The sequence below is a fragment of the Mytilus californianus genome, unplaced genomic scaffold, assembly GCF_021869535.1.
Source record: "Mytilus californianus isolate M0D057914Y unplaced genomic scaffold, xbMytCali1.0.p SCAF_24, whole genome shotgun sequence".
In the NCBI taxonomy this organism is placed as follows: Eukaryota; Metazoa; Mollusca; class Bivalvia; order Mytilida; family Mytilidae; genus Mytilus; species Mytilus californianus.
The window spans coordinates 2,307,886-2,325,329 of record NW_026262673.1 but is presented as its reverse complement, the minus strand read 5'-3'; the positions used below and the strand labels follow the sequence as shown (position 1 = coordinate 2,325,329).

Below are 17,444 nucleotides of genomic sequence, written 5' to 3'. Positions count from 1 at the left end.
AAGGACTGTTACATTCTTTTCTCTGAAATCAGTTGACAAACCACTAGTTGCAGGCAGTTAAAACAAGTTGATGTACAATAATTCTTTTCAATGTTTAAATAGTTTAAAAATTTCTTTGGAGCATATGTACAGAACATAAGTTTTAATGTCCACCGTTTTTTTCAAATACAGATTCGTGCTGTCCTTACTTGTACAAAAGTTTACTTTTAGTAGACATATTGACTGATTAATTGATGATTGGTTGCTTTCCAAGTTAACTTAATAAATTTTGAGCAGATAATCAAGTCAATAAAAAGAAGAAATGTTGGCACTCTTAATTAAAAACCGCAAAAAAATAAGTTATGTATATCAATATTGCTGTCATTTATATTATTCAATCGATCCTGAGGTACCAAATTACATCATATATGATACAAGCATATATTTCCAATATAAAGTATATGGCCAGTGTTGATTGATGTTTGCAAATTTTTTTTATATACACCATCCTAAAAAGGTAAAATAACAAAAAAATGCATAAGATATCACAACTTCTATTTCAGATGGAGGTCTAGTATTTTGAATAAAAAGAGAAAACTTTGGCACCTAAACAAAGCCGATAAAAATGTGTAGTCATTGTGTTTATATAATCTATCATACGTTACCTAACATATTTATTTATGAAACCGACATTTAATGATCATTACAAAGAACAAATATTATATTGATTTAGAGTAATTTCTCGCAATTTGATTGGCTGATATTGTCCTAAAAAATTTCAGTGAAATTTTTTATTAAGTCAATTCGAATTATCTCCCTTATACCATTGACTTAATAAAAAAAATCCTAATATTTTTCATTTTTCAAAGTTTTATATCAAATATCTAAATATATTTGGTTGATATTGTCCTAAGAATTAATATTTTAATACTATTTTGATTCTATTTAAAACAAAAATATATAAGTGATGTGATAACAAAATCAGGACAAATTCGTTACACAGTGTGCAAATGTCCTAATACAGATTTTATTGACCCAATACATTCCCGTATTAGGACAATTGCACACTGTGTAACTAGTATGGTCAATGTTGAGTGATACAGACACACATGTTTGTTATACAAACTATCCAATAATATCAAAACAACATATTTTTGTTTTTTTTTAATAAACAGAGGAATTGTTGGCACTTTAAATTAAAACTGAATTACTATTAAAATCATTGTGTACCAATATTGCTGACTTTATATTATACATAAAGTACGAAAAATGATTGACAGGACATCATCGATATATCTAGAAGTGAAATTAAAAAAAAAATTGCATTACGCTTTTGTTTGTTTTGAGAAGGTTCTTTATGAATTAATCTTCATCTGAGTACAAAAAACATAACAGCTAGTAGTGGTGACTCACTGGAAAACTGACAGCCTGCAGAAATATCAGTCAAGCAAACTCAACAAATATGTAATCGATTTAAAAGTCCAGCATAACAATTATATTATCCTCTATGTATTTTTACGGGAATCAGTGTGGTTTTTCGCAATGTCAAGATTTTTCACGACTCAAAAGACGGAAGACCTGAAAATAATCAGAAATATTTAATGGCTAATTAACCAAGGTTGTTTTATATTTCTTTTCACAATTTTTATCATCATTACTCTTGCTACGCTAGGAACCTCGCTGGCCGATTAGTCTAAGTAGTAGAACTACTGTATCACTCTTCCTCCACCAATAAAAAGTTACCGCCACGAAATAGCACAGTAGTGCTAAAAGTGGCATTAAACATGAATCAATCTTGATATGCTACATGCTTCTTTGTGTACTATGTATAAGTATGCCGTCACTGCTGTTAACAGACAGTATTGGGCAAAATGCAATAAACAAAATATGAAAAAAATGCATGAAAGGGAAAAATTCAACAATGCGTATTTTAAACGTTTATGTTGCCCATCAAAATGTTGCTGAATGATTTGTATGTGTAATTAAAATCGAACGTATATCGCACATATAGAATATAACATTCAATTGAAAAAAGAGTTGATAAACTGTATTGTCAGTTAAAATAACCATTTGTGTTAATAACACTACATCAATAAAAAAAAAAGAGAGTGAATATATTGAAAAATATAGCAAACTTTCACAACAAAAACTCTATTTCGTATTATTGCAGATGAAAATCGCATCATAGCAGCCATATCGATATTGACATTATTATTAGTATACTGTAAGTATTTCAAAATATGTGAACAGATAAATTAAAGAGTTTGGAATAAAATTGAGAATGGAAATGGGGAATGTGTCAAAGAGACAACAACCCGACCATAGAGCAGACAACAGCCGAAGGCCACCAATGGGTCTTCAATGCAGCGAGAAACTCCCGCACCCGGAGGCGTCCTTCAGCTGGCCCCTAAACAAATATGTATACTAGTTCAGTGATAATGGACGTCATACTAAACTCCAAATTATACACAAGAAACTAAAATTAAAAATGATACAAGACGAACAAAGGCCAGAGGCTCCTGACTTGGGACAGGCGCAAAAATGCGGCGGGGTTAAACATTTAAACATATTTTTCTATTTCTGCATTTATTTTTTTGAACGGGGTTGGAAGAAGGCTTTGAGAAATTTTTTTATCTATATAGTTTTCTTTCTAAAATTGTATAATCTATAAAAATACGAAAAGAAGTAGGGGCTATAATAGCCTAAAATGACCCCAGATTTTCAAAAATATAAAAAGTTATATTTTGCAGATTTTTAGCGATTATTAATTTGAACATGATTCATAAAGTTGAGACGTGTTGTTGCACTAACAAAAAAAAATGTTGATGACGTCATAATAGTGGGTGTTAATGACGTCAAATAAGAGAAATGTACAAAATATAACAACATTACTATGTTCTTTCTCTAGTTTGACCAACGCACCATGCTTGCACCAAAAAAAATATATATGTGTTGTCAAGCGCGTACTTTATAAACATTACCTAAACAATCTTTTTGGTGCAAGCTTGGTGCGATACTTTAAATTAACTTTTTTCATTCCCAAATAGTGCAATTAAAAGCCTGGGATATTGACTTTACAGTGAGATTCCTGTAGCAAAACTTGATTTGTGCATTCTTCTATCTTGAATAATCTTAACTTTCAATTATAGATAAATTAAAAACATGCCTAATATTAAGAATTTTCTTTAAATTATATATTTAGTACGAAAAAATAATAAATCTTAGTAAAAAACAGCGAATTTTGTAATGGAGTCAAAAACGGCGAATTCTAAATTGTAGAAATTGCGAAAAACAACTTTGTTTATTTTTTGGGGTTACTGTATCAATCTTGATGACAATATGTAGTACTAAAGTACAGCCATTCAAGTCGGGTATTATTTTAATTCTAGTGGTTTCTTAATTCCGGAAAAATTTTCCGCACTTGTTGTTCGATCATTTTATGAGGATCTGCAAAGTGGTGACATTTCCAAAGACTGTAAATCTGAAATATCTATAAATCAAATCAAAACATACGGCGATATAATTTATTATGTTCAGAAAGATGAAGAATATGGTGCAGCTTGGCTTAAATTGCAGGTAAATATGAGGAATTTAGTTTTTTAATCGTTAGAAATAGCTAGTTGAAGTCACTAGACCCGATCAATGATGCGTACATGAATAAAAAAAAAATGAACACAAAGATATATTTTTTATATTCCAGTCTAAAACTTCATTCGAAACACAACAAGCATTTTATCTCTACAAAATCAAAGCAAACGAACAAACAAATAACTAGCAAAAACTGGAAAACAAAGAACTTTTTTTTTCTTATCCGTTTGTAACAGACGAAGGGTTTCGCAATAAATGTTAAACGATATCATTTTTCTAACAAATATAATTCTAAAGAAATGCATAATAAAAATCGAAAATGTAGTTTAAACAATATAAAACAAAAATGTATACGTGTCTGCAGACGTTAAGTAACGCGATACCAGTGTAAAACGTAAATGTAAATACTACTATTTACCATACATTAACATGTTCGTTTTCACAGCCGCGATCGTATAGCCGTTGCAGAGTTCCAGGATCGAATCTCATAATTTTTTATGTTTTTTTTTTCTTTAAATATAGAGAAGCCGAGTTTTATAATACATATTTCATTACAACTTTAAATTAAACAAATTAAGGATAATGTTTTTTTTTATGATCTTTATGATTTTCTCTTTGATGAACTCTGTATAGTCTATCTCAATAAAATCCGATGTTGTCATACGCTAGTATCAGAGCGAAAACTAACAGCTTATTTTTAAAAAGATTGTCTTTATAGTACAATTGAAAAACTTATAAATTTTGTTTCAGACTTTTTTTTGGATGAAGAAGATACAAGAAAATAACACGTGTTAATCTACAAATATCATTAGACAAGGTATGTGTGATAATACGCCTATATCTAATACTGCATTACAAAGATTCATTATACCACATATATCATTGGTGCAGGCTTTATACATTGTACATCAGTGCATACTGGTTGTACTTACAATGGTGCATCTCATAGCTATATATATATATATATATATATATATATAGCATAGCACAATTCACACAGCTTCGCATTCGTCTAGTGTATAAATAATAATAATGATTTATGGTTCTCTTTTCGTTTTAACTTTAAATTGCATTCTTCTAATTTTCTAGCTATCATATGCTTTAGAAGAAAGAACGTAAACTGTCATAAGTAACGATTAAAAAAAAATAACATAGAATTGAGCTCTACGAGTAGTTAAAGTACATAGATCACAGCACAAAAGAAAAAGAAAAAAAAATGATTAAATACGGAAACTAACATTCACATTTTCTTTTATTACTTAAATGAAAACAATTCGTAATTCATTGTCCCGTTTAGTTGAAGTGTGTTTTTGCGTTGCCGTCTACTCGACGATTTTTTCATATTTTAGTCGGGTTTAATTCTAAGTTGAATAGACAAAGAAACCACACGCACAGTATCAAAATAGAAAAAAATACTAATGTTTTACTTGTAATTTAAATTGAATTTCTTTGTTATTTCAATCATATGCTATTTCATTTTGCAGGATATGTCTAAAGCTACACGATTTACATGTGTTCTCTGTACTAAGAGGACAAAACATCATGATAGACGGTTTCTTGGTGGAGAAAATAACAAAGGACTACGTAAATACTTGTACAATTTTTTTTCCCTAATTATTGATATCTCTGATGTAATATGTGGGACTTGTAGACGTAAACATTACAGACAATCTGATGAAAAATCCATTGCCAATGCTAAACCTGACATACTTCCAACTGCAAACATATGACAACAGACACTTGCGTCCCCTAAAACTATTACGTTGTCTTTATCTTCAATAGGTGGAAGCCACTCAACCTGCTTCGTTTGCAGGAAACGAGGCCCTGAACTAATTGTTGTTTTTTCCTCAACAAGCCTTAATACATTTGTACAAAGGAATATTGTAATACTTGCAGAAGCTAGATACTGCCTTGGTCATATTTCTGATGAGAATTTCAGTGAACAAGCCCTTGCATGAATGTCAGACTTAAGAAAATCGAAAGATTTTAACCGAAGTGACATTTTGGACCTACTTCAAAAAATAAGAATGCTACTGCTAAAAAATGATGACAAACGATTAAATTTGGATAACGACTCATCATTAAGTGACGCAGAGTACATAAGTTTAACAGACATTGATATAGCATCTTTCAATGATTTAGCAACACATCTTGTTTCTATCAGAGATACGAAGGTGCGTAGTTCCAAAACATGCGTAGGAATTTTCTTGACGAAAATACGGTCAGGAATGCCCAAAAAACTTTTGGCTACTATTTTTAATTTAGGAAAAGATTCGATCCTCCTAGCAGTTGCAACAGTCCGAAAAAATCTTATGCAGACATTCGTACCAAAGCACTTAGGATTCAATCATATTTGTAGAGAGAAATTGATTGAAAACCATACTAGACTTCTTGCCCAGACATTATTTGGCAGTGAATTTAATCCCGCAATTCTTGTAATTGACGGAACATACATATATATACAGAAAAGCGGTCAATTTCAGTTTCAACGCCGTACATTCAGCATGCACAAGCATCGGCCTCTCGTCAAACCCATGGTGGAGAGTACCTACGCATTGTATGCTCAATATGCAACAAGTATTTCAAGCCACTTAGTTCAGGTGATCCTCAAGAAGACCAATTATTTGGGTGTAAAATGATTTATCTTTCTAAGCAAAATAATCTCCTTGAAGAAAAAATTGAGTCGGAAAATCTTCACCGCATTAGATCGTCTAGATGCTGCATCTGTTGATTTTCCTTCGATTACTGATGAAGATCTCAGAAACCTTACTTTAGGCGTTTACCTGATGAAATTGGCCAAGACATACGTTGCTGAACATGTTACTGAAAACAATGACTTTGAGGTACTGGTACATAAACAGGAAAACACTTTGATATGTGCAAAAATCCAAAGTAGACATGTTTCAGCTAGAGCTTATTTGTTATGGATTCAATACGATGAAATGACTGTTCTTGGCTGGTTCTGTAAATGTCGTGCTGGAGCAAGAATAGTTGGTATGTGTGCGCACGTTTCAGCAGGTATCTGGTATTTAGGGTATGTTCACTGTTTGAACATACCCTATTGTTCTGGTGACGATTGGACAAAATATCTAACAGATGCACGTAGCATGCCAGATCCCGAGATTATTGATGAAAGTGATGACAGTGACTGCATTGAGGAATGATTGCATAGCTTATCTAAACTTTTTGTTGTTACCCTAATGAGATTAATGACATAAATATATATATAATTTTATTGCATGATGTTAGCAATCTATCATATTAAATCTTTCTTTGGTGAGAGTCATGACAACAAAAAGGTTATACATGTATAACCCCTTTCACGATTTGTATGATATCTTACACAGGCGAAATCGTCAATAAAATTATTGAATTAGACCTTATTTTAGTTCATTTCATTAACATGTTTATATTTCAACAAAAGTTATTACTGTAAGAGTCATATATATAATATAATGTATACATGCAGTATGTCTGTATTACTGTAAAACCATCTGTTCATCTACACAACAAAGAATTTAATCACATTTGAAGGATTTCACTCAAATAAAAATTTCTATTAAATAATTAATTCGTACTTATTGGTTTAACAGCGTTTTGTAAAGTCATTCTTTTCATTACAACAAACATACGTAAAACCAGACATCAGTAATTGAGATACGCATTTTAGGTATTTTCACTCTTTAAAATTACAATTTCAACATTTTTGTTGCTAGGTAGCTGTTACTATGGAGATACATAATACCATGGGTTTTAACTCTGTTGAACAGTTTCTGATTAAACAGTTTGCAGTTGTTACCTGTTCAAAATGACAAATGCATACACACAGACAAAGTTTCAAATATAGATGAAATAATATTAAACATCATCTAAAGTTTCTTTATGTTTCTAGGCAATTGGATAATTTGTGGTGGAATAAACATAAAATAATGTCATCTTGAAAAGTGTGTTTCAAATTGTTTGTTATTTCAGAAATAACAATTAAAAATAGACTTTTGATTATTTAGACTGAAACAAATTTTCCATGCACCATAAAATTCGAAAAAAAAACGTAAGATTTTGACATATATCTATATATTTTTGAAACCATGGTAACAGTTGCTATCATGGTAAATTGGTAAATACAAATAATTAGGGACCACAAAAGAGAAAGTATATTACTTTTATATTGATTCATAGAACGTCCTTTTGTATATTTTGTATATAAGAAGGTTTCTTTGTTTTAAGTTTTCAACTTATATACGTGCAATAATAACAGCACTAGTTTCAAAATTGATTAAAAATTCATGTTTGGTTTTAATAAAGGGATACACTTTGACGACGTCATATAAAGTGATTTCAAGTAATATTTACAAAATATATATATTTTTGGAAAGCAGACACCTATAAGATATTTTTGAGAGAAAAATCATCTACTTTTTAAGTTGGGCCGATTTTGACCCTTATTTCCACAATCTGTCGATTGAAAGAAAACTGGTTTGACCCATACTTTTGTTAAACATAAAATAAACTTCGTTAAGGCAAGTAATTTATCAATTCTATCGATTTGAAATTAGACCAGCCTTCTACTTTAATTGAAAATTTAAATGAAGAAGACATTATTTGCTTTTATTTTATTTTTAAGATTAACCCTTAGTGGAATTTGATTAAACAAAATCAACATATATCAAGTATTTAGGATTAGGTACAATGCATAACAGGGGTTAACCGGGGACTCAGTAAAAAAAAAGTCTCACTGTGATGAAGAAACTTAGGCTAATTTATTCGCATGCTTTTTTAGTACTCCTTTAACGTATGTGTAAAGCTGAAATGTCGACTTTTTACTTGAAAACTGTATTTACTAATATATGCCATAAATATTTCCAATTTATAAAAACAAATTGATTTGTTTCATTCGTGTGTAAGCCTGACATTACAGGCATTTAAAAAATCATGTTAAAAAATGAGGCATATTATACTCCAAGATTGTTGTTCTTTAGCCCATATTGATAAACACATTCATGATAATTGATATAAAAATTGTAAAAAAGCAGCATGTACATCTATATAAAAATAGGACGATGTAGTATAATTGCCAATGAGACAACTCTCCACCATCGACCAACTGAATAATATTAACTAAATGGATTTTTACTGGCCATAAACTCTGATTCATAACAGTATAGGAACTAGTCTTCTATGAAAAGGGCGCAATTGGTTCAAACAGGGATTACATATAATCCATCTGAAAACTTTATTGTCAAAACGTACATAAATGTTGCCGAGTAGATAATGTACAGCTTCAATCATCTCAACACACCTTTATTTAATATATCAAGCATATTTACCTTTTCCAAATAAATCAACAATCAGTTTTTTTTCAGGATAATTTTTGTTTGAGTAGATTGTGTGGAAGTGAAGTGAAAAGAGTTTTTGTTCTGTAGATCATTTCAAGCATTGCAATATTTCTTCTGGTTCCAACGAAGGTAGACTGTTAGTACCCTAGAGCAGCATCAGCTCAAAAGTCAATGTTTCGGTTCTGACGTGATTTATCAAATACATTTTCAGATATTAAAAATCTGTTTTAAGTATATAACTGTGAAATATAGTAAAACTAAATGAATTATAAAATGTACGATTGAGTTTCAACACAGATATTTTAATGTAAATGCCAGGCGAGAAAATAAAATAAAAATGCCGAATATTTCAAGACCAAGAGACTCTAATTTAAATGTCGAGTAGATAATACAAAATAGGAATACCATATCTTTTAAGAATACGAGCATAAAATCAAATAATTAACTCTTTCTTTTATTCCTCATCACAACGTGTGTTAAAACATCTGTTCTAATAAGATATTGGTTTGATCTTGCCGTTGTATACATTTTCGACTTACGTACTTTAACAAACATTGTATCATTAGATTATTACTGTGGTTCAATTAAAGAAATTATACATACAAGATATAATAATTACAACATAAGATAGTGGACAGTACATCAGTCTAGACAAACCAGCAACAACCGACTTCTCTAATTAAAGTTAGTGTACAATCAACAACACATAGTCACGATAGTCTGACAAAATTTAAACTTTTGCCATTCGGTGCGTCTTACGCCTTTCTGGATTTATCAACACCGGGAAAGCCCCAACCCAAAAATGTGAGAGCAAAAAATGTATGACTTCTTGAATACGCAAGGAACTTAAGAAAGAACAGTCATATCCAGCAAATGCGGGGAAATTAAAACGCTTTGCATACGCACAAACCTCCCAGTTTGCCTACACACCATGTGTTTGTAAAATTATGGTTAATATACCTTTCAGAATGTCTATGTACAACTGTTAGGATTTATTGGTCAGGTACTTCCTGAAATACAATCACATTTAAGAACTACTATTTTAAACAAGAAATTATCTCTTTTTTTCAGTCGCTGTTTGTATTATTGTTCATAGAATTATGCCACGATGGATCCAAGTTCGTAATAGTAAGTTGTTAAAATATATAGACCCTACGAATGACTGGGGAATAAAAATGTTGTAATTCTTAGTCTTCTTCAGACTGACAGTAAAACCATTGCTAACGTTTGGCATCATATGAGTGTGCGTGATGAAGAAATAGATGTTCAATCCGATGCTTCGTGTAGAGAGTGTCAAGCTCTATACACGCTTAGAACCTTTGCAACAACTCCTTTATGTGTCCGTAGGTAGACAACTATTACAAGATTTTTATCTATTGTATTTATTATTAATATGTTCTCGTTCTGAACATGTATGAATTGTCTTGCCCCTGAACGTAAAACAAACAACAATTATTCAATCATAGAATATAAGCATGTATTCGTTCACTTTTTTTCTGTATTTATATCTTTATTTGTATGAGAAGTAACCCATGCATTGTAAGAATTAAAACATTCAAATGTCGCAAATAACAATTAAAAACTAGGCAGTATATGCAATAGAAGAAAATGAAAAAAAGGCATGCGTCAAAAGTTGAATCTTGTCATACTGATTCTTTATTATTGCTTGCTTTACATCCAATTTCAATTGTTTGATGCAAAATTCAGGATGAGAACAAATTTAAAATTAATACCAAAGCAAACCGGAATGAGGGGAGAGACATTTTTTACTGCCATTAGAAAATATGTAAAGTTCGATAGGAGCAGAAATTTTGTCTGGCAACAGATAACCTTCGGACCCCTTAAGAGTTTATAGAAGAGGTCATTAACGTGTAACGTGTGTGGTACTCTCTTATACAAATCCTCTCTTGCCAGTTTTAGTTTTGTACGATAGACTCATTAACATTTAAAAACTATCCAAAATTTATAGAAAATCGACGACACCGTGCGAATAGAAAATCAGTCATTGGCTTTTATGGAAACAAAGTAAACGCAATCAAATCGGTCGTTCAAATTACCCGTTCAGCAAAGGTACGGACATCTAGCCGACTAAAAATCATACACCATTTTCTAAGTTGTATTCCTTTGAACTGAAGAAAATGGTTAAAAATCAACTTCTAAGATTATTTTTGTAAAGGGCTGTACAACGCTATGAGAAATTTCACAAAAACTGTACGTAAGGTCTTTTTATAAAACATTAAATATTTTGCAATCTGTTTATTTCAATTAGATGTCCTTGCATCTGGAAATTAAAATGATGTCGTTTAACCTGGCCGAGAGAACGTAACTTTATTATTTTATAGACTTTCATGTTAAGTTTTTCTTATGTGATAAGAATTTAAGAAAAGTAAAACATCTAAACTAGTACGTCAATCAATTTATTAACCCCACAGATAACCGCTATAATATTTGTATCGCAGAAGACCGCGGATATGTTCAAATTGACGGTGCCAGAAGTTCGCCCTCTATTCTCTGATTGTGACATCACCTAATACAACTTTTAGTGAAATTTCAAAGTTAAACTTGCTACATTTACCAATCTGCTGTTGTAGATTTGTTGTATCTATATATATATATATATATACAGTTTTAGGCCTGTGTCATTATTTGAGAGGAAACCAATGATCGATCAAAAGACTTGTGCTTGTCCTTTCGTCATTTTTTATTTCTTTTGACCATGACCATGGAGTTGTTTGTATTTTCGGCTAATTGTTTTTAATTAACCCCTTTGGATCTTTCCCTATCCCCCCATTTATTTTAAGAAGTACAGTAAAACCTGTATAAACCGGCCTACTATGGGTCTATGAAAAAGGGCGGGTTTCGACAGTGGGTCGGTTTATTTAGGTTTCCGTTTTGACAAGAAGTTATTATAAAAATGATAAAAATAATGATAAATTCTTTATTTTAAGAGGATAACTCGATTATAACTAGTCCAATTTTCATTGAGGCCCTCGAACAAAATACATGTATGCAGGTAATATTCATACATTAACATACAATATATACACAGTGTATATATATATAATACATATATGAAAAAGGGCCGGTTTCGACAGTGGGTCGGTTTATTTAGTTTTCCGTATTGACAAGAAGTTATAATAATAATAATAATAATACATTCTTTATTTACAGAGGGTAACTCAATTATAACTAGTCCAATTTGCATCGAGGCCCTCAAACAAAATACATGTATGCAGTTAATATTCATACATTAAAATACAATATATACCTTTGCACCTTTTGTTTGCGGTATATCATCTTTTCCTGTGCAGTATTTAGACTCCTCTAACAAGAAATTTGTTTCGCATGCACACGTATAAAAATTGCGGTTTTTATCCAACGCAATCATAGGTTTGAACGTTGTTTTCAATTTAGACTTGTTTATATTTTTTTCGTTTGGGCTTGTGTTATATTTGCCTTCGGGTTTATATGATCCGTTCATCCTCTTTTGACTCCTCAAAATTCAAGAGTCTATCCTAAATTGTGGTAAATAGTATGGCTTTCCAAATACCGTTTCGATTCCTAACATCACTGAAGAGACATTTATTGTCGAAATCCGGATATGGTGTACAAAAACCTTTGCACCTTTTGTTTGCGGTATATCATCTTGTCCGCAAATTTATTGTTTTCTGTTTAGTATTAAATTCATAATTAAGATCCATTTATTACATCGGTGATCCGTTTATTTGGCAATCGCCAAAGGCAGTCAGCAGGGTTTAAGAACATTTGTTGTTCGAACTGTTAGTCAAATGCGTTTTGTTAAAATATACATTTTCACTTGTTTTGGTCTTTTGGAAAATGTTGTTTGTGCTGTTTTTAGACCCCTCTAACAAAAAATTTGTTTTGCATGCACACGTATAAAAATTGCGGTTTTAATCCAACGCAATCATAGGTTTGAACGTTGTTTTCAATTTAGACTTGTATATAATATATATATATATATATATATATATATATAAGTACGTCTGAACCAGTGACAACTCTATGCCAGATTTTATCCATCGGATCACCAGTGATGGTGATACAAGGCTGAAAACACATTATGTATACATAATTCGTCTAAATAACAGCCCAACAATGTTAGATCTGTCAATTTGCGGAAGCAAATTTTTTGTTCTTCCCTGGCCGGGATTCGAACTAATGCTACTGAGATATAGTGGTACCAAATCGCCTTGCACTCTGCCCGACGCGCTAGACCACTCGACCGGCTAGGCTCGACAAAAATCAAGCTTTCGGTGGCCGGGTGTTACCTTTCCTCGTCAGTTTTTATCTAGCGTCGTAACACAGTACATGATATATAAGGCATGAAGATGGAATATCTCAGTAGCATGAGTTACAAATTTACAGATCTAACATTGTTGGGCTGTTATTTAGACGAATTATATATATATATATATATATATATATATATATATATATACATATACACTTTTTTGTAGTGTTGAACATCATTAATATTTAGCATTGCTAAGTAATCATGTGTTAGTCCACTTACAATTTTCAACATTAGATTTGATTGTTGGTATTTTATTCTTTTTGTAAAAGATAGCCATTTTTAAGAGGACAACATAAAATTAGATGGAACAGAAATATCTCATTCAAGCATAACTCTTGCTACTCTTTTTTGAAGTTTTATGATTCTATCTGAATCTTTTTGTAATAAATTTCCCCAAACTGAACTACAATAGTCAATAAATGGTAGAATATATGCATTATAAAATAGTTGTCTTATGTGTATAAGCACATATTCTTAAAGTTTATACAAAAGTGATATATTAGTAAGTAAGTTTTGTTTTGAACTCAATTTCATACACTTTGTTTTTTGTGCATTAATTTTCATACTGTTATTGTTACACCAAGATTGTATAGCATTTAAATCATTTTGCAATATGCTGTTAATTTTTTTTATCATGAAAATGCAATGTTGAATCATCAGCATATGCATCCATTTTGGATTGTTTAACATGAAGTGGTAAATCATTGATATAAATTAAAAATAACAGGAGCACCTAAAATTGAACCTTGAGGCAGTCCATATTTTACAGACGTTTTATCAGATTTAATGTTTGCGTATTGAACTTCTTGTTGTCTATCAGACAAATATGATTCTATCCAATTTATCATATGTTCTCCGATATGATACAATTTTAGCTTTTCTAAAAGTATGGCATGGTTAATAAGACCAAAAGCCTAACTGAAATAAAAAAACACAGTACCAACTATTTCTCCATTATCTAAATATTTAACCATTTGTCAATTAGTTAAGTTAGGGCGGTTTGACATGAATGACTGAGCTATATGTAACATTTTTTTATTATTCAAGAATGCATATAACTGTGTATATACATGTCTCTCAAAAATCCTAGATATGGTATTTAAAATAGAAATTGGACGATAATTGGAGGGAACATCTGTTGGTTCTCCTTTATGTATAGCAGTTACTCTGCACTAAGGTTTAAAGATTTGGGACCAATTCCATCTAAACCTGCTGATTTATTAATATTAAAGTGTTTTAGTTGTGTACACCCCTCTCCAACAGAAATAAGGTTTAATTTAAAATTATCTGTTTCCTTCAATTTTTTACAAGTAAAATTTTGTTGCATAGACAAATCTATATTTTAAGTATTTCTTCCAATATGTTTTGGGGCCTCGGTGGCCGAGTGGTCTAAGTAGTTCAGTACTACTATAATCACTAGCCAGTCAAAACTGAGGTTGTGAGTTCGAACCCCGCTCGTGCGGGTGCACTCGACTCCAATCTTAATTGACTAGGATTGTTAGTTTTCATATCGAAGGTCGGTGGTTTTCTCCGGGCACTCCGGCTTCCTCCGCCAATAAAAACAGGCCGCCACGAAATAGCCAAAAAGCGGTGCTTAAAAGTGGCGATAAAACCCCAAAAATCAAATCAAATCCAATATGTTTTTCAGCTACCGAAAACAAATAAACATTTAGTGTATTAACAATATCTTGGGGGTTATAAACAGTTTGATTTTCATACTGCATTTTAGATGGAAAAGTATTATCCATTTTTGGATTTAACTCTTTTATGTGATTCCAAAGTTCTTTACTATTTTTTGAACTAGATATAGCGTTTTAATAATGTTCCTTTTTTTCATTAAATATTAAAGACGTTGTTTTATTTCGCCACTTTTTAAAGATTACCCAATCTTTTTTTGAATGATACATATTTCTATATTGAATGGACATTTCAATTTCTTCATTGAACCATTCTGCTTATTTAAATATGTTCACTCTTAATTTTCATAGGTGCATGCTTGTCAATAACTTGTTCAAAACGTTCATACCATTTGTCGACAGCAAGATCAATATCATCTTCCATTTCAACAATATGAAATGTGGTTTGAAGTGTGGCATCATATATTTTTCATGAAAAAAGTTCTGTCTCATTGCAAACTGTTTACTAATAAAAACAAATATCGTCAACATGTTCTCGGATTAATTTGCACTTCTCGTGAGTGCAAATTGGAACCACATTTTTTTTAAGGTAGAATTATCAAACTTGGCAATAATATACCTATGCCTATAGGTAAAACAATTAAAAAAAAAGTTTTGATATGGCTCGCCCCGTTCGGCATTACGAGTGAAATCAGTGTCAATATCCTATAGGATATTTTTTTTTCCCATAGGATTTTTAAAAATCCTACAGGATTTTTAGAAATCCTATAGGATAAAGTCATAATCCCGTAGGATATTTTTAATATCCTGTGGGATATTTAAATCCCTTAGGATAAAAATATCCTGTAGGAGATAAAATATCCTATGGGATAAAATTAATATCCTACAGGATTAAAATTCCTGTGGGATTTTTAAAAAAAAATTTCAATCCTATAGGATATAAATTATCCTATGGGATTATCATGAAAGACTATTTTCCATAAAAAATGTCCCTTAGGATTATTTATTTCTCCTAAGGGATTTAATTTGTCCTATGGGATATTTTTTCTCCCTTAGGATTATTTATTTCTCCTAAGGGATTTAATTTGTCCTATGGGATATTTTTTCTCCCTTAGGATTATTTATTTCTCCTAAGGGATTTAATTTGTCCTATGGGATATTTTTTTTCCCTTAGGATTTTCTTCTTTCCCTTAAAATTTTCTTCTCTCCCTTAGGATTAATTTTGTCCCTTAGGTTTTTTTTTTATCTCCCTTAGGATATCTTTTGTCTTGTATGATTTCATTCAATTTGATAAATGTTAATTTTGTGCTGTAGGTCAGTTTTATCCGATTTGCTTTTTTTCTATAAATATATTTATGGTGTTGTTTGTATCAGTGTTTTGATTTTGATTAAAAAACAACCGTGCAAGACCCTCACAGGTAGTCAAGTCAAGTAGGAAAAACCTTGTTGTTGATTAAAAAAATCTCAATATACTACATCATGCACTTCAAATATTACAATACTTTTATGCTCATCTATGCGAAAAAGTCAAGAATACAGAATATTAAACATCATTAGGAAAGGTAAATTTAGATCTAGTGACAATAAAGATTTTTTTTAACTTGTATTGATAGCTTACAACCTCATAGATATATATTACTCCAACCAAGAGTTACAAACTATACCTCAGAATATGCAACAGAATACTGTGGATTCATTTGTACGTCAGAAAACAATTTTCTGTTTTGGTGGGTACTGAGTACAAATTATTGACAGTGATATGTTTTGTCCGACTCAATTTTTATATTATAATGTGATTGTTTAAAATTAAAATTGGGCAAATCATTCAGTCAATTAACCACAACTGAAGGTGCAGGGCTAAATAACCATCTTGGAAATGAGAAATGACAATTATTAATATACAATTGCATACCAAATTTCACAAGTGTTTACTTTCATTAGAAATGACATAGACACAAACTTTAACATTTAGACTATGCAAAAGTTTCAAAGCAAAAAGACCATGACTGAAGTAGAGGTGCTAACACTATCCCTGGAAATGAGATTTGCCAATGTCAACTCAACTGCATACTAAATATATTTGACTTTAGTACAAACAAGTAAAATATAGGGGAATATTTCAAAGAGACAACCCGACCAAAGGGCAGAAAACAACTGATGTCCACCATTGGGTCTTAAACACAGCTAAAAAGTCCTGCACCTAAAGGCGTGTGTCCGTGTTTCCTAATATTTCATCAAAATGTTTCTACCCAACATCCATTCTATCCAATAGCAAGGACCACATTTCTCATGAATAGAACATTTAGAATATTTCAAACCTAAACTATTTCTCATATTTCATTTATCATAAAAATACTTTTTATATATTTCACTTGTCAGAATAATAAAAAAAACAATTTATTGGTTTCCAACTTGGTCTTAAATTCTGTTACTTAGACCATTAAATGATTAAAATTAAAAACTTTACAAATATATCACACATTCTCTTTTTTTCTTTTAATACACAAGCTATAGCACAATGAGGTTCATTGGTCATAAATTGAAAATGAAGGACCAGTAAGTTGATGAAAGGCCAACCTAGAAACTTTT

At 31.1% G+C, this 17,444-nt stretch overlaps 1 protein-coding gene across 1 annotated transcript in view; it reads left to right on the top strand.

Annotated features, from left to right (window-relative positions):
* The first annotated feature begins 9,980 nt into the window (after nt 1-9,980).
* LOC127732361 (uncharacterized) overlaps nt 9,981-17,444 on the top strand; it is a 74,605-nt gene continuing 67,141 nt past the window's right edge. The window contains exon 1 of the mRNA XM_052241395.1: nt 9,981-10,031. Coding sequence (XP_052097355.1) covers nt 10,004-10,031 — 28 coding nt within the window. The 5' untranslated portion in view covers nt 9,981-10,003. The remainder of the gene's footprint in view (nt 10,032-17,444) is intronic.